Genomic DNA, 18,383 nt, shown 5'->3' with positions numbered 1-18,383 from the left:
CACTGTGGGGTAGAGAGGCTTGCAATGCTAGGATGACTGCTTCCATTGCTTAGATATCAATGTAAGTTTGGCCTTCACAGATAATTATGCTGCTTGACCTATATTCCCTTTGAAATGTCCCCTCACCCTAGAAAGGAGGCATCCATGGTTTCTATGGCCTGGGGAGACAAGTCTCCCTTCTGCAACCGATGAAGAGGTTATCCACCACATTATGTGGTCACTGCATACTTGAATGAGATGGATTCTGGCATAGAAAGGATGAAGGCTTTGTGACCATTGGACTGACAGAGCCCACTTTAACACTCTCATGTGGTATTTTGCTAGCAGTACTAAAGTGAGATAGAAGTCATTAGACTTAACAGATATAGAATCAATCTTGCCTGTGATGGGGATGCTCAAGTACCTGAAAAAACACCAGTCTTAACAATGGTACTCTTGAGGTGAGAAGTTTGGCAGTTAAACCATGTTGATGCGACATACTATCAATTCTACTTGTTAAGGAGAGGCAGTTTGCTCTTTGCTTGACTGATAGCTGTCCCTAACTAATCTGAAAAGTGGAGTATGAAAGTTTGGTACTGTAGCAGTAGATCCCTGGAGGTAGCAGTTAGGAGCCAATTATCTAGTTATGGGAATACTTGGATCCCCTCCAGTTGTAGGTGAGCTGCTACCACTTCCATAATCTTGGTGAACACCCGGGGGGGGGGGCTGTGGTGAGACTTAATAGCACTGCTCTTAGCTGATAATGATTGGCCCACACCTAGACATGGAGAAATCTCCTGGACTGCCTTTGAATCTTTATATGGTAGTAGGTGTCTTGGAGATCTATAGAGCACATCTAGTCATCTTTCCTCAAGAGAGGGAGTACGGACTGTATCCCGACCATCTAGAATTTAATCTGCGTGATAAATTGATTTAAGTGGCTTAGGTCCAATATTGGCCTGAGGTCCCCCGTCTTCTTTGGAACTAAAAAGAAGCTGGAATAGACTCTGGATTCTAACTGGTATGGGGGACCTGCCGGATGACTTTTTTTTCTAGCAACTTTGAAATATTTGTTGCTGCAGATTCCACCTGATCAGATGAAGTATTGGGAATCTTTAATCTGTTGTTTGGTGGATAAGAAAAGGGTATGGTATAGCCTCTGGTGATTATCCTTAACACCCTTGAACTGAAAGTAATGATTTGCCAGGCTTGTGGGCATAAGCTTAAGTGCCTCCTGACTGCCTTTAGAGTGTAGCAGTCGAGTAACCCTCAGGGGTGTTGGCAGGGTTTCTACATGAAGGGACAAAGGAAGCCTTGATTCTGCAGTCCCCCTCTACCTCTAAGGCAGCATCCATTTGAGTTTCCTCCTCCTCTCCTGGGGGGGAGTCTATCCCCAGGAGTGTCATGGTGAAAATCCTGAGATTTTTCTGAACCATATTTTCTTACTTCCCCCTTTCATTCCTGGAATAGGATCTTTGTGGAGTGCAGAAACATATTCCTACAGCAGACAAGGTCTTACTGATTTGTTCACTCCTGGTAAGCACCTTTTTAACTTTGGGTCCAACAGTGTGGAACCATTAAAAGGGGCACTGAAAAAGGATGATGTGAAAGCTTTCAGCAAAATCGTATAGTTGCAGCCAGGCATGGTGACATATGTTAATGCCTGTACCAGCTGCTCTTGCTGTGCAAACTACTGTGCTGGATAGCAGGTTCATGGATACATTAAATGTAGATTGTAGAGTACATATTAGGGTGTCCACTGTTTTTTGGACATATAACAGTAAGTTACCTGAAAGAGACTTGGGACATCTCCTTGATCAAGTCCCTCTGGAAGCATGTCAAGTGAGAAAGGTAATTCAGCTCCCTGACAGTAAAGGATTCTAAAGATTTATTCTATTTCCCTAGTATGTCCAAAGCCCTTGACTGTTAGGAGAGGGACATAAGAACTCTCCTCAGACAGTTCTTTCTTTGTGGCTGCTGTTACCAACATCGCATCTACTGGAGGTCCTTTAGACCAGGGCTTTCTATATTTTGGGGCTGCTAGTGCATCAGGAGGGGAAACCACCCAGGATGCGAATGAGCCAGACCCAAAAGCTTTGAGGAACATGGACTCACCCAGAGAAGGGGTTTTGGTGGACAACCTCCCTTCTGCTTCATCAGTTTCAGGATGTCCCTCAAGTGATATATCTTTTGTTGGGATCTGGAGGATCCTTCTCCCTCATCCAAATCCATGTCCTCAGTGACTGATTCGGGAGGAGAGTCTTTGTGCTTCCATTTCCTTGGAACACGTCTCTGGGGGTCTGTTGAAGACAAATCAGAATCAGACTGGGAGCTGAAGTGTCAAGCTGCTTTGAAGCTTATGGGTTCCGACTGTCCCTCCTAACTTGAATAAGAGGCATACAGAAGAGGTTCCACTGGGTGTTGGGAAGGATTCCAACTTGGTGTATGCACCTGCAAAGCCCTTTCTGCAGCCTTGAAACCTGATGGTACCACTGAAGCACAGGAAGCACTTCCTCTCTCAACTGACTCTGGGAGCCACCCTGCTCCAACGAGATTGGCTCTGAGGAGGACCTTGGACCTGAGCTATCAAGTGCTGAGGCACTGAGGGGGAGAAACACCTCTGAAAAATTCAGGGTCAACTCTGCTGTCAGTGTGTTCTGGCTCCAAAACTCAACCTGAACAGATAACATTGGAAATGACAGATTAAGGGATGTAGTCGAAGCCAAAGTTTTTTGAATGATCAGATCTGACTTAGGTGTGCTAGAAGAATTAGGACCAGTGGGAAATGGATCTGAATAGTAGACTGGTACTGGGGCAGACTGTGATGGGCTTGATGGGCATATACCCAGACCTCCCAGTTGGATCTGTGCCTCAAAAATTTCCTCATTTGGTCAACATCCATTTCAGTCAGACTTCTGATGGATCACCCTGAACTCAATGGCAAAGCTATCGATGCAGGTCTTGAAAGTTATTTATTTTCTAGGACTGGTGAATGAAACCAAGGGCACACTGATTCTAGAGAAAAAGTAGCTCCAGGGGAGGGAGTTGAGATCCTACTGATTGGTGGATCCGACTGCCTTGAAGTTTTAGGTATTGGACCTGACAAACTGGATGGGTCCAGAGACTTTTTCTTGATTTGTCTACCACTTCTCTTTTGATCTCTTTATCTTCAGTCCTTTTTTCTACAGACCTCTTTCAGTGTTTCTCTTTAGACCTGTCCTTTTCTTTCTCCTCCTTCTTCTCAGTACTGGGTGAAGCAGATGAAGGTCTTGTTTTAGAAAACAGAGTGGATGTGGAAGACCCTGAGTGGGAAGCAAACCCTTAATTAGTTTTTCCATCCTACCCTGTACTGCTCTAGAACCAAAAGTGGCAAAGATATTACAACTTACCTGAATATGTGTGGCACCTAAGCAATAAACACACAAGGAATGGGGATCTTGAGAAGAAACATTTTTGAAAACCTGATGGTTTGTCTGACATCAGTAAAAACATATAAACAATATTTGAAAACTTCTGTGTGCACATATATATATATATATATATATATATATATATATATATATATATATATATATATACATACACACACACACACAAATGTGTACAGACACACACAAAACCTACAATCTAAAACGCTTGTAATGTAATGTTCAAAAGGTCACATACAAGCACAGTCCATCTCCTTAGCCAGTACAACTAGTAACATCTCTCCACTGTACAAACTATACATTACAAAGGTTAAGCCAAAGGAAAATGGGGGAATCCTGTTTTCCAGCTTAGTGGTAAAGAGAAGTGAGGTTTCTTATTTGATCCCATAGGATAATTCTAGGGTTACTCTGAGACAAATGAAAATCCAGAAGACCATTCAGTAAGCCATTCTCGCTTAAGTGACTGGTAGCTGTATTACCCAAAGAGGATAAAGACCCATCAGACCCAGCTTGCTATACACCCACTACAATTTTAAATGATGATTATCAAATGTTTATGTCTATACTACCTAAAAGATTGGAAAATGTGTTGCCAAAACTGATAGATACAGATTAAAGTGATTTTTTTTCTGGAGTGGAGGGAGGTTTAAGAGAAGGCAGGAACTGAGCAATGTATGTAATGTTGGAGTAAATATTTATTAAAAAGTAAGAAACATTTTAATGTAGAATGTATAAATATGAAAATGCAGAACATGCTAATTTTGGTGTGCTTATGTCATAAGTGATAATTTAATCAAAACAGGTCACCAAAACTATTTTGAAAAAAGACAATATAAAAACTAAGAAACTACAAGCTCTTGATTATGGAGATGGAGAATAAGATACAAGCAGAAAAATGTTTTTAGTCCCTTTAGATTTATACACAGGTCAGGCATATTTTTATCAACCAGAGACATTGTGGACAATAATTAATAAAGACTTGAATACATTTATTTGGGAATGGAAGATGTCAAGAATTAAGCAGGATACAGTTAATCTTCCCAAAAAGGTGGCTTAAGATTACCTTATTTGAATAGATTTTTTGAGCTGCTCAATTAAGGATATATAACAAAATGCAAGCTGAAGGTTATAAAACAAAGTCAAAGGGATAATGGTGATGAAACAGGGTGTAAGTTCAAGAATTAAGGAGAACGTAAGATTTTGGATGAGATATTTAAGGAAAATAACAAGAATCTTAAGTATTATATTCATAAAGTTGCAGAAAGTGTTCTAAGAATTATGCCAACACTGAAAATAAGAAAGGTGGTTTTGTCAATAGGGATGACTGCATGTAGGGGTATAGAACCACAGGCACAAAGGGGCCGGAATTTACTGGAGAAAACTGGCAAAGAAACCAAGGTATTGGAGTGCAAACAGCTAGGGAGGGGAAAGGTAACAGAGTGAGATGAAACCAAGCAGAAATTTGGACAACAGAAACTACCTTCCCTACCAATGATTAATATTACAGTACAGGCAAAGAGAAATCGACAGGGGGCAGCTAAGTGAAAGACCAGCTCTGGTAAAGTTTTCAGTCATGTCTAGAAGAGAAGAGAAGCTGCTATTACAAAAGAAACATTTAGAAGGGCATATACAATACTGCATATTAACTATAAGAAGCAATCAGAGGAGATTAGAAAGACTGGAAAGATAATTTATAAATGAACACGGGAATTCATCTGTATGGCTCCCAGGTATGCAATAATGTCCAGAAGGTTTAAGATTTTTGTCAGGAACTGTATGCATAGGGATTTTTTTATACTCCAAGCAGACTTCAGGGAATTTTTACTCAGGCAGATAGCAAATGTTGGAGCTGTGATGGAAAATAAAGAGGTAACTGGGAACATGTTTTTGGTAGTGTATAAGGTATCAGATTTAAAAATTCCCTATATAGTACTCTGTCAGAAATCCTAGAAGAGCAAATGACTGACTAAGGAAATGATTCTTTTAAGACTGGGCACAATGTCTGAATTGCCTACACATAGTAAGGCCTTACTAATTCTAATATCTGCCAAAAAAGTAATTACTAGAAGATAGAAATCAAAATCTAAACCAACTGTGACTGAGGTACTGAATACTGTAAAGTTGATAAAAGAACAAGAGGTAGAATCTTTAGAAAAGGGAAGAAGCAGAGTACATACCAAATGGATTTTGTGGGAACAGTAAATGTAAAATAATATTCAGGAGGAGGATGGAGGTTTAAGAGAAGGCAGGAATTGAGCAATGCATGTAATGTTTAGTACATATTTGTTAAAAAGGAAGAAAACATTTTAAGGTATAATTTTTAAATATGAAAATGCTATTATTGTTTTTTTTCTGTTAAAGTAGTCTACTTATGTCATAAGTGATAATTTAATAAAAACAGGTCACCAACAGGCAGGAAGTGTAGGTTCACAAACAGAATTTGATGGACTGCAAAACTCAACACAGCAGCTGGAGGTCGGGAAGATGGAGTAGTTTACTAGATGCCAAGAAAATTGGGCTTAAGAAACATATCTTGGAAGCACTGGTTAAGATGTACCTATTAATGATAATTGAGGGATAAAACTGTTTACACAACTCAAAGTTCTCAGACACACAAACACTTTGTGTCAGAACAGTGCATAAATCTGCAACAGATGTTAACCACAAAGCAACTCAAATGATTGCACATCTTGTGAAGTACCAGACTAATACCTGTACTTCCCCACTAGAAGTACACACAGCTATTTAACAAACTGCACATAAAAAGGTCCAACTACTAGAAAAGTGAGCGAATCCGGTTTGCCAGCCCACTGTTAGAGAGAAATGAGGTGCAGTCTCTCTCTCTCTTTGTTCCATTATTTTCAATGGATAATATAAAACAAAATGAAAGAAAACAGATTTTGCATGTTTAAGTTAACTGAAGTACAATATAGCATGTGCCATTTCCCTGACTAAAAATACTGGAGAAATTGTGCATCACTGCATCAACAGTGAAAGTCTGCCCCCAAAATAAACAAGTGCTGCCTGTTGTTATGCACATGAGGACAAAAAAACACTGAAGGAGCCAGAAGTTGTTGCCAGGAAGTAGTGATTGTGCTGTGCAAAATGGTTCAAATGTGGATTCTGCTCTGTCGCACCTTCATAAAACTTGTGGTTTCTACAGGATCCTAGAAACTAGAGTATTGATACATTTGTAGCAAGCATAAAGAGGAACTGTTCTGAGATTATGATGAGCTTAGTTTAAGGATTCACAAAAGTTAAATTACTATTTAATAAAGAACTAATAAGAACTTTACAAAGCTGCAGCTTAAAATCCCAAAATCTGTGACTGAATATTCATAAGCAGAAAAACATAATGCTATACATGTCATGTAGTGTAACATAATCAAAACATCTGCTAAAAATGTCCAGGATTAAACACACTTTCAGGGAATTAAATAATAATTTCACCATCAAATAAAAATGACACATTGACACTTGTTTGGTAAGAAACAATGTAAAAATAAAATATGCTGCTCAAGTCCAAATAATTAACACCTGCGAAATGTTATCTGCTACTATTATAACAAAGGCAGGGACAAAAACAAAACTTAAGAATGAAATTTGAGTTCCAATGTTGTAAAGGCTTATTACTTGATTGTTTTTAAATATACTGAACATTTGGCATGGTTTGCTGTATGCAAACATGTTCCATAACATATGTACTTTTAACAGAGTGTTGTCTTTAGAAAAGCTGTGTTGAATATGGCATGCAGAACATGCTAATCTTAAAAGGTATGGCCATTCCAAAAAGCTTTTTTACCTCTTTTTGATAAAACAGTTGCTTTAAAATGCAACATACTACAATAGTCCAGACATGCTTCTGGCTTAAAACTCAAGTTCTAAAGTTGAGCATCTTTTTGTCTGATGGAAAGCAGATAGTTAAAAGCAAGAATGGCGGGTCCACAAGGATCCAATGAGGACATGATTGGTTTCTTCGGAAATAGATCTTGAGCCTGCAGAAGCCTGTGGTCCCTTTTGCAGCATGCAGCTGTTCTTTGTCAAAAAACAAACCTATAGGAGTGCATTCTGTAGAAAATTCCCCCAATACTTTCTAAAAGTTTTAGTACTATTGCAGTCAAAATAATCCTTGATTCAAGGAAGAATATGATGCAATTTACACTTATCTTTGAGTTTGACAATGGATTCCAGTAATGTTCCAATATTCTTAGTAATAGAATTCGTGGAAAGTTAGAGCTCAAGGCTTCAAATTGAGAATTTGAAGGACACTTTTCTTTCTGTGTTTGTTTAAAAGGCAGAGAAAGGAGAGAGAGAAAATTGAGAAAAAAAGATTAAGGTGCTTAAGTATGAATCAGCATTAAACTACAGTAAGAACAGACAACATGCACTAGAGAGGTTTATGGACAAAACAGAGAGAGGAGTGTAGGTATATTACTTCAGGAAACAGTCTTGCAATATTTTGTGAAATAAAATATTGCATGCATCAGCACATCAAAACTAGCAAGGTCTGACATATGCAACTCTTCTACAATGAGACTGGTATAGAATTCACATGCAATGAAAATGTTATTTTTTTACATTTACAAATGTTGACTTGAAAATGCTTTTACACAAATACTTGTAAAACAGTAAAGAAAAGTTACCATGCTGTGATGCCAATACTTTTAAAATAAAATAAAAATATTTAGTACAGTAAGAAGTTCCCTGCCCAGGCAAGGAAAAAAGTAACCAATTTTGATTTACTTCATAGTACACACAACGCAGAAGCCAGTTCAATAAGCAAGCAGACTTTTACAACTGTTAATGCACTGTGCTGTGCAATGTACTGCACTGTTAGTTTTGTAAATGAGATTAAGTTCCCATTTACACTTTGGGCAGGAAACTCACCACTTAGCCCACTTCATTGTTAGAGGGCCGACTACAGATTTAGGAGCTTTCTTGCTCACTAGACCTGTGTTCTGATTTTCTGCTTTCCTGTACACCTTCCGCATCTGCAGATGAAAAGCATGATCAGTTACACTTTCCGGACTTACTACTACACTAATGAACATAATGCACAACTTATCTGTACACTGACTGAATTAAATAGCATACAAGCAGACAGGTGACATACTGGTTTACCAGCACAGAAGCATCACAGACTGTACTTAAGGTACTCGGGGAATTCATATAAGAAACAAGTCTACCATATGAATTTGTGCACAATTTACATGCAATAACTTGTATACACTTTTCTTTAAATACTGCACAAATAAAGATGTTTAAAAACAGAAACAAACATCTGTAGACAATTCTAAAATCCTTTCTTTTTTAACTTTTTTTATAAACATCTCAATTTTGTTTGAGGCTGGGAATATGATTCTTAGTTAAAAGCAACATACAACAAAAATATAAAAGTAACACACATGGGGTAACAGGGTGAGCCATGCAATAATGAATTTACAACAGGAAGACCTTTTAAGTAAAACATGTATGGCATGTTTTATAATTACTTTGATCCATATGGAATTGGAAGCCATTGCTAAAATTACGACCAATGCACTACTTCACAACCTAATATGAAGTGGAAGTTTAGAACTGATTGCTTAATTAATGAATTTATTTGCTTTGTAAGAATTAACTTTCTACATTTGCATAGATGCACGTGCATACATTATTGTTGAAATAGGGGGAATTCTAAATTCAGGCACTGACTTCCTTACTTCTGAAATGGAGTTTTTCTGCAAGATAGACAAATAGATATTGAGCAACTTGCTATAACAGTACATCTTCATTAAACTTTCCAAACGGAGATTACACATATTGATGGCAAATTAATGAACAGAGTAATAACTTTTTTGTTCTGCATCTACTCCAGAAGTAAGTACTTTGTTGAATAGATTGTCATCTTGCTGTGATGTAATGCAGAGCTAAGAACATGTCAGGCATGCAAAAAGTATTTCAGTTACTGCACTGCAAGTCTGCCCTTCAACTTTCAGCTGATAAACTAATTGGAAAAGTGCAGTGAAGTTATCCTGTCATATAAAAAGCCCTAAGTACTCTAAGGCAGGGAAACATCTGCTACTCTGTCTTAAACATCTAACTATGAGAAAGCTTGTACTCTCACAACATAACCTAGCAGTGTATGAAAGCAGCCTGATTACTATCTAGTGAGAGAATAAACTTTGAAAGTTAAAATGCTTGCACATGGAAAAATGACTTACTGCACATAAGGAACAAAAATACACCACTACCAGAACAGTACGTAGTGCCTCTTCCAAGTGCACTAGTTCCACATGTTAACATTCTTCTTCTTCTTTCGGCTTTTCCCGGTTAGGTGTCGCCACAGCGGATCACCTGTCTGCTCATGATTGGCAGTGGAGTTTTATGGTGTTGAGTTGCCAGCCCGGCACCCAACCTTCCCCAGAAGGTACACACACACTCACACCTAGGGCCAATTTAGAGTGTCCAATCCACCTACAGCATGTCTTTGGGATGTGGGAGGAAACCGGAGCACCCGGAGGAAACCCACACAACCACAGGGAGGACATGCAGACTCCACACAGAATGCACCCCAGCCGAGAATTGAACCAGAGAACCTCTTGCTGTGAGGCGGCAACACTAACCACGGCCACCCCCACATTAACATTCTGCTGACTAAAAAACAGGAAACAGCTGGCTGTAAGAACTTTTATTTTGAAAGGTGATTTTGCATGCCTTGCACATGACGTGATCTGCTAAATGAAAAGAGTAGGGGAAGTTCCCTGATGTCCTGACCAATTTTCCCCTACTAGTATACATGTCTCCTCGGGTCTCCCCTGAAGAGAGGCTACTACCCTAGTGGGACCCGGTCAACAAATGATAGATAGATAGATAAATAAATAAATCAGCAATGCCCAACAAAGGCCCTGGATCCCCAAGTGAAGTTGGCCATGTCTCAAGTAACAGTACTGCCTCAGACATACAACTGAGTAGATGTTGACATAATTCTGGTCTCTTTCTAAAATTTATAACATACTGTGTATGCACCAGGTACAGACAAAGTTTCCTTGCAAGCCATAATGCTGGGACACATGATACAGCCCAGGGTTCTCTCACAGATACCTGGACTGTAGGGTTGTAGTGGTGGTGGGGGAGCACCTTTTTTCTTTCAAGCCAAAAATTAAGTGTACAACTCAAGCAGATCTTCATAATGCCTGTTCTCTTGAAACCGCTAAAAAAAAGGGCAATGATCTGAGGGATCACATTTTACCCATGAAAACACAAACAAGTAGATTTACACATACAGAGATCATTCACTTTGAACTAACAAAAGAAGGCAATTTTCAAACATAAATCACAGAAAGGTTGAAAAAAACTGAAAAAAGGCAAGTCACTGTTTATATCCCTGGCAAGAAAGGGGGGACTCCTTGGAAGGGTTCAAGCAAGGAAATCACTGAAAGATGCAATTTTCAGAGAAAACATCTGCATGTATGAGAGTCTGTGGTGTGTAAAGTAGGGGTAGGGCATCAATGACACCCCTGAGACATTGGCAGGTTTCCTGTTGACTGCACCAAAGTATAAATAATGTTCAACTAGAAAGTGTTAGCAACATCCATGAATGACTCCCTTGTGGGGGAATGGGTTGGCTCCTGAAGCTCCACAGACTTGAGGTCAATGGCCATAATAACACAAGAAAGAAACAAAAAACACAGCAGACCTTTCTGCCAAATAGGAAAAATCAGTCAAGTGCTAAATACACAGCATCAGAGAGAACTACAATTTCAAGTTCTAATTTTAGAAAAACATCAACAGTAGGCCTGAACTAGCATTACATTCTAAATAAATAAGACAAGAAAAGGGCATCCAGGCACTTGCCTTACCTATCAAAACCCACTGCATTTGTTAAGAGCACTGCAGTCAAAAAGGAAAGCCTAAAACAAAGCACAGTGAGTGAGAATGCAAAAAAAAAAAAATCACTTGGGTTCACCATACTTTGTGAAGACTATGCCCAACAATGATTTTGCAAAAGCCCACTCTTAGTATTGTAATTTTCTCAACCTGGATTGACCTGCTAGGGAGTTCTATTCTAATGGAACATAATCTCCTCAAAGAAAATAATGTGATGTAGGTATCTAATGTAACTCAACAGTTTCATTCTCTACAGAGTCACAGGGAGGATTAGGTGGAAGGTGCATATGCCATGGCCACTAAACAGACTGGCAGTTTAGAAACTTTCATTAAAACAACTACACCACAATTGTAAACTGTTAAAATATTAAAGGTTGCAACCAACCATGAGGTTGCTACAGTTAAAGAATTTATGGCAGCTTACAAGCTGTCACTGAAAAATAGCACCTGTGACTGCTTACAGACAGGGGTGTTATACTCTACTGGTGCTACGGTTCTGATTCACTAATTCATTAACTCATTACAAATACCTAGGCTCCAAATGGCAGTATGACTCCATGGCAGAGGGAGATGGGGCCATGAATGTGACCCAGGCAAACAGGATTTGATTAGCAGCATTGTCACTGGAGGAGCCAGGTAGGGGAGGAGTGAAGGGTTGTGACCTGGTTGCCTCTCCAAGGTTGGGAGGGCTGCATGCACTAGCTGGCACACTGTGAAATTGTGAATTCCCTTGTGGATAACAGGGAAACCACTCTCTGTGATGTGGGGAATGGGCAGGGCTGTTTGAATGAAACACCCCTAATAGAAGTGAGGAGGACATCCTTCACAGTTTGCAAGTCTTCTCTTCAGCACATATTCCAAGTGCACTGGGGTGATTAAGACCATAAAAAAGAAGGCAGTGAAATACCCCTGTTGGCTGTCTGAATGATGGTACCTCCTGTTTGATCCTCACCCTGGTGATGAGAATCATTGGGCTAATAAGGCTGATGCCTGACAGTCATCAAGGGCAAAGTGACCCACAAAACAACAAATCCAGACTCCAAACAGCACTCAGTGGTGCAATCCATCAATTGTTATCATTGAACTATTCACTTCAGCCACATGTTGATGTGATTAGCAAAAAATAAATAAATTAATAAACGTAAGTGTGGCAGATTTCTCCCCCAAAACACACACAGACACACCTCCTTCTCACTAAAACATGTGAAGGAATGCCCACTTGAGATATGATGCAATGCCAAACTCTTGTCTGAGATACTGCACAAACTAGAGTTAGATCTATGTATAGTAAGTGAACTTTAAGGCAATATCTATCAACTGGTTCATAATTCCCTTTTAATGACTTTTGAGCAGCAGCTAGGACACATGATGGTACGAAGGCAAGAATAAGGACAATAAGAATGGCTCTAGTGAAGCCTGCACAGGCCTGGTCATTCAACTTATAATGCTTTATCTACAGGTCCTGAACCATCTAGCAGCAGTACCAACATCTAGAAGTACTATTCCTATGACATGCGGCAGAACTATTTATTGATTGATTCCACTATTTCTTCTTGTAACAAATGCAAGTGAACAAGTATACATACATATAACATCTAAACAGATGCACTCAGTGGTTAAGATATATTTGTGTAAATGTTACATACCTCAAATTTCATAAAGCATTTTTACAAGAATGGCAAGCCTCCCTGCACATTCTTGTAGGGGAGATTCACCCCTTCCACATATCCTCTGAGGTTACTTCAGCCTGAAGAAATAATTTATTTTATGTTTTAAATAATCCATTCTTTTTCTGAGACACTGCAATTTCATATTAAATTCTAAAGCCCAAACATAGTGTTACAGTGTGCTGTTATTATATCAACACTAACAGATAATGTATTGAGCAATTACACTTGACCAAATGAAAAATTAGGAACCAGATTTTGAGTATCTGAAGGGAAATCTTATAACTTGGCAGAATGGTTTACCAGGAAACAAAGGGGAATTTTTTCAAGTCTTTAATGCAAATACATGACAATGAGGATGCCAAAATGGCAAATGGCATTGCCAGTCTGCTCACCCAACCTTACTGGAATGAGACAGTCTGTTAATTCAATGCAATTTTGGAGCTCTGAATGGCATAATACACAGCAGCCTCCTAGCGACTACCAGTGGCATATGGCATAAAGGGATACATCCCTGACTACAGCCTAGGTGACTTGAGTTCCATTAGTGGATCAGATTCTTGATTCCACTGGCAGGTGAGGATTGGTCTGCTCATCCTAGGGTGAAAGGTGAGACAGAGTGGGATGCACATTGCTACAAACCCTCTGAGGGCAACATAACAGTTGGCATCCTGAGAGCAGGTTTTTGACTGCCTGGTAATAACTCCCTTTAGCATCCATATGCAAGAGGAAAGAACTGAGACCCCCCCCCCCAGTGATTCAGGTAGTTCTTCTCCCCACTTAGTGGAAGAGACTACTGATTTAACACATGCTGCCATTGCCAGGACACCAGTGAAAGCAGAAACTGTCCAAAGTCTGCCTGTATGATGGACTCTGAACAGCTCTCACCCTAAGCAGTTCTGGGGGGTGAATGGATTCAAGTTCAATAGGCAAAGGGTAAAAGGCACCAAGAAAAGAAATACTAATAATACACAAGAGCCCAAACAACAGAATGTTCAGTGGGCGCTTTGATTCTTGTGGCATGGTTTGGAAAATAAATCAAGATAGTATCTTAATTCAACATAAAATTCTGAAGCCACCTTAAGAAGAAATTTAGAGCTGGCAGTCATAGAAATCCTTTCCTTATGGAGGACAATGGAAGGACTTTTCATACAGTGGCACCTACCATTCAAAATTCAAGAATGCTAAAGTAACAGTTAATGAAGAAACAACAAGACATGAAATCTCAATAACTCAAAGAAAACTTTCAAACATAACTTTTAAATCTCAATCAGGGAAAAGTCTCTGCAGGTTAGCTATACAGGAAAGATACCAAATAAAAATGTATGAATTACCTCAGAGTGCATTGTTTTCTACCATACAAGGTTGCAGAAGGCTACAATGGTTGAGAAATGAGCATTTTGTTTGCATTTTTCTTTCTCTTCATTCTCCCATTTGTGACTAACGTGCTCTTTCATTCTCTCCACTCTATCAGCTGTTTGAGCAGAGTGGGGCTGAAATCCAGCTGCTAGAGGGACATCATCCCGATGGGCTGTGAGAATTTCTAATCCATAATTCTCACTCTTCTTGATGGACTGCCTGTATGCTGCTGAGGCAGAGCCTACATTACTGGTAGTAGGTGCATGTTTCACACACACAACCCAACAACAGTTCTAGGATATACTTAGCTGGAGAGATGTGCTGTCCTGAAGGCAGACTACTTCTCAGTTATTCCCATCCTCAGACAGGGGGCTCTCAATAACGGTACCTTATCACAATGAAGGACCAAATTACATGGGAGACTGGGACAGGAAAGAACCCTCTGCATATACTGCCACATGGAAGGCTTCCAAGCAGCTTCAAGCACTCTTGAAATCGCACTGGGCAGATTCAGTGGGACCAGAGGATCTAGAGGTAGAGCGATAGCCAGGCTTTAAGGTACAGCTGAAACTCTGAACTGACACAATGAATTCACTGAGAATCCCCTTTTAATGAGACAATGTCTAAAAAATTGTATATGTATGTATTTCAAAGTCTACAATTTACTTTTAAAGATGCAAAAAGTATGGTGAAACAGGCAAGCAGTCAGTATGTCTTTCAGGAGTAGCATTCAAAGATCTTGAACAAGCTTGAGAAAAGTCAATAAAATGTAATTAGCTGAAATGAAGGCATTCTGAACAGCAAAGCAAAACAATCCAGCAGCTGCCACCTAGGGAGGGGGAAGATGGAATGGAGCTCAAGCTGCTGCAAAAAAGAAAGGTAGGAAGAGAAAACAAACATTGGTGAAGAATACTGCCAATCTATACTCACAACCTAGAAACTCAATGAATGGAAAAGCTCTTTTATTCCCAAATCATGCCAAGGAGCCTGAGGCCATCTGAATATGACCAAAACTGACTATAAAGAAATGCAATGTCATGGAAGGGAGGCGGTATAAAATAAATATTTAATCCACAGAGTCTGATGGATTAATGGACTAAATTAACTTAGCAGATATCGTTACTTTTAGCAACAGACACTAAAACAAATAAGGACTTTTGAGATGACTTAATCCTGAGAAATATTTCATTCACATTAAACATATTTTGTAGAGACAGTTGCACTTTCAGTACTCTATCATGTCAGCCAACACTGAATATTGTGTTTATTTTATATTTTTGTCTGTATACCTGATGAGCATCAAACCTTCCCTTGTGAAGCTTAGTGCCTAGTTCATTAATTCCCTCATATCAGGGAAGTACCCAGTAGCATATCAGGGTAAGAGCCACCAGAGGAAGCTGTCATACTGGCAGCCATTAAGAGGCTGCTTGTGCCTTCACTAACATCCATTCAACTGAGGGCATAGTTATAGCTCTAACCCCTTCCCTGTTGGTGATGTTAGCACCTGCATCATGCAATAATTGCCTATGCCCCGCTGCCCTACAAATGTGCAATTCATCACATATGGCAGTGTCATCATCTTTGATGGTCATAGCCCACATTCTCCCATCAATCTCTGCTTCAGGAAAGATCCTACTCTCATCAGTGTGGCAGTCAACCTCCCAGGATAAAAATACCCATCCTCCCCTGCCAATTTCATCAAAGCATGAGCCACTGTGTGAACCTGGTTTGTCTGACTCATGGTCAAGGCTTTATTTCTCAATGCCAGAGAATTAGCAGCATAAAATATTCTGAATAATTAAAGTATAACTGCCATCAGTAGAGGAAGTACATTTGTGTAAATAAACACTGCAGTAGATGTTTGACTAGTTTCTGTTGCAGTAAGCTAAGCGATATGGGTTCTGTCCTGCCTGGGACATGACATCTGGGACATGACATCTAGCTAGCTTCCAAAACTTAAGGCCACCTTCCATACACCCTAACTGCTAGACTGGTTACGGCACCAAATCTTCAGAGCTTTCTTGCCTCAGAGTAAGGCAGTCTACAGCAATGTACACTAAGCATGTGATAGGAAAAAGGAAAAGGTATTTACACCCTGGCATAAAGTATAATAAAATAAGGGAGGTGGGGGTAGAAGGAGGGTGTTCCTACCACAACAGCAATCTATTCAAACATGTACAGTTATGGCAAGTTTACCTACATAACTGTACTATGTTCAACATTAAATCACTGTTGCAGTAGCCTAAGCTATATGGGTAGAATACCAGCACTTAGAAAAAAAGGGAGGAGGAAGAAGGGTTAATGTCTACAAGTCCCTGAAAAACTATCCTAGTAGAGTCTGCACTAAACCTAGAGAAAAGAGCCTAATCCGTAGTGCTAGAAGTAGGCACAGATGACCAAGTTGCTGCCTCAAGTATATTTCTAGAGTTTAGTCCTTTGCAAAAAGCCACCAAAGTAGCAAAAGCCCTAGCAAAGTGGGACGTGACCTTGCCATCAAATGTCTCAAAGTGAGAGTATCAAAAAGCAATAGCATGGAATAACGACACTGATTTTTATTTTTTTAAGATTGTCCTTGGCTCTGGGGAGGATCCTCTTTTCTTTTTTGAACCTCTATGCCATTGCTTTCTAAGTTTTTGTTTACCTGTGCCTTGCTAAATTTATTTGTTTTCTATAAAAGGAACTTGAACTGGAATGAAAGTTTCAACAGTACATTGCCATGGTGGGTTGAAAAATGTAGGTAACCCCTGAATTAACTTTCATCTTTCATCAAAACTTTTAAGGACGTCAGTAGAGGAAGGACCAAATAATATCTCTCTATTCCAGGGGAGCATTAAGCAGCTCAGCCTTGACATCGTGTGATACACTCTGGAAATGTAGTGCGACAAACCTTCTATTCAATGACACAGTAGCAGCTGCTCCAGGTACAGCACCAGCAGTGTCATAAGAACACTTTAAGGAATGTCTGGTTATCTGAGACAGAAAAAAATATTAAAGAATTCAGAGATGCCTTAGTCTCTGACAAAGGAAGGTCAGCAATTAACTTTCTTATATTAGCAAAAGAAGTCAGCAGAAACCTGGACATTTGAGCCTCACAACTCACTATTCTGAAGGCCAAGGTGGAAGAAGTATAAACTTTCTTCACAAACCTATCAAATTCTTTAGGAATATTTGTAAGGTGTGATTTAATAATGCAAAAGCCAAACCTTTTTTAGACCATCCTGTTGAACATACTTGTATACAAGTTTATGACCTTTACTTCCCTCCCAAGATGAATTATACTGTCCACGTGTTTACCCTCAGCTTAACATGTTTAAGGAAGACTTCAACTTTTGCGGGTTTGAATATCTTGTTGTTAGCTGTTTGTGGTTAGACTCTTTCTAGCCTTCTAAGGCTAAGTCATCTATTTTACATATTGGGGCTTCTTCTCTTTATGTGATTAACAGAAATACTACCAAAGAATTTAAAAGTGCGGCCACGGTGGTGCAGTGGTTAGCATTGCCACCTCACAGCAAGAGGCTCTCCAGTTCAATCCTCGGCTGGGTTGCCTTCTGTGTGGAGTCTACATGTCCTCCCTGTGGTTGCGTGGGTTTCCTCCGGGTGCTCCGGTTTCCTCCCACATCCCAAAGAATGCTGTAGGTGGACTGGACACTCTAAATTGGCCCTAGGCATTAGTGTGTGTGTGTATGTGTGTGTGCCTTCTGTGGAAGGTTGGGCACCGGGCTGGCAACTCGACACTGTAAAACTCCACTGCCAATCATGAGCGGACAGGTGATCTGCTGTGGAGACCCCTAACCGGGAAAATCCAAAAGAAGACTACCAAAGAATTTAAAAAATAGTTAACTTATGACTCAGTGTAGCAGTAAATATTTGATTCAACCAGAGTTTACGAGTCATCCATTTCCTTTCTTCCCGTAATATCCACCCATACACATGCCTAAATGTAACATCTGACATTTAGCTGACTGATTCACTCAATTTATTTATGCACTATTTGATTGAGACATCAACTTGTGCTCACAAAACCGTACAAGTTCTACATTTATTACAGTAGGAATGAGAAGGGAGCAGGGCTGCCATGCTT

At 39.6% G+C, this 18,383-nt stretch overlaps 1 protein-coding gene across 2 annotated transcripts in view; it reads right to left on the bottom strand.

Annotated features, from left to right (window-relative positions):
- Positions 1–6,646: 6,646 nt before the first annotated feature.
- CCDC88A (coiled-coil domain containing 88A) overlaps positions 6,647–18,383 on the bottom strand; it is a 4,373,054-nt gene continuing 4,361,317 nt past the window's right edge. The window contains exons 32-33 of one of the 2 annotated variants that reach the window (XM_044055303.1): positions 8,295–8,398; positions 6,647–7,684 (exon numbers count right to left, since the gene is read on the bottom strand). In XM_044055303.1, the coding sequence (XP_043911238.1) occupies positions 8,334–8,398 (65 nt within the window). In that variant the 3' untranslated portion in view covers positions 6,647–7,684; positions 8,295–8,333. The other variant, XM_044055313.1, reaches the window with a different exon arrangement.

Source organism: Protopterus annectens, chromosome 1.part2 (assembly GCF_019279795.1).
Source record: "Protopterus annectens isolate FY-2018-M chromosome 1.part2, PAN1.0, whole genome shotgun sequence".
In the NCBI taxonomy this organism is placed as follows: domain Eukaryota; kingdom Metazoa; phylum Chordata; order Ceratodontiformes; family Protopteridae; genus Protopterus; species Protopterus annectens.
Note: the sequence above shows the minus strand (reverse complement) of the source record. Positions and strands in the feature narration are given on the sequence as shown.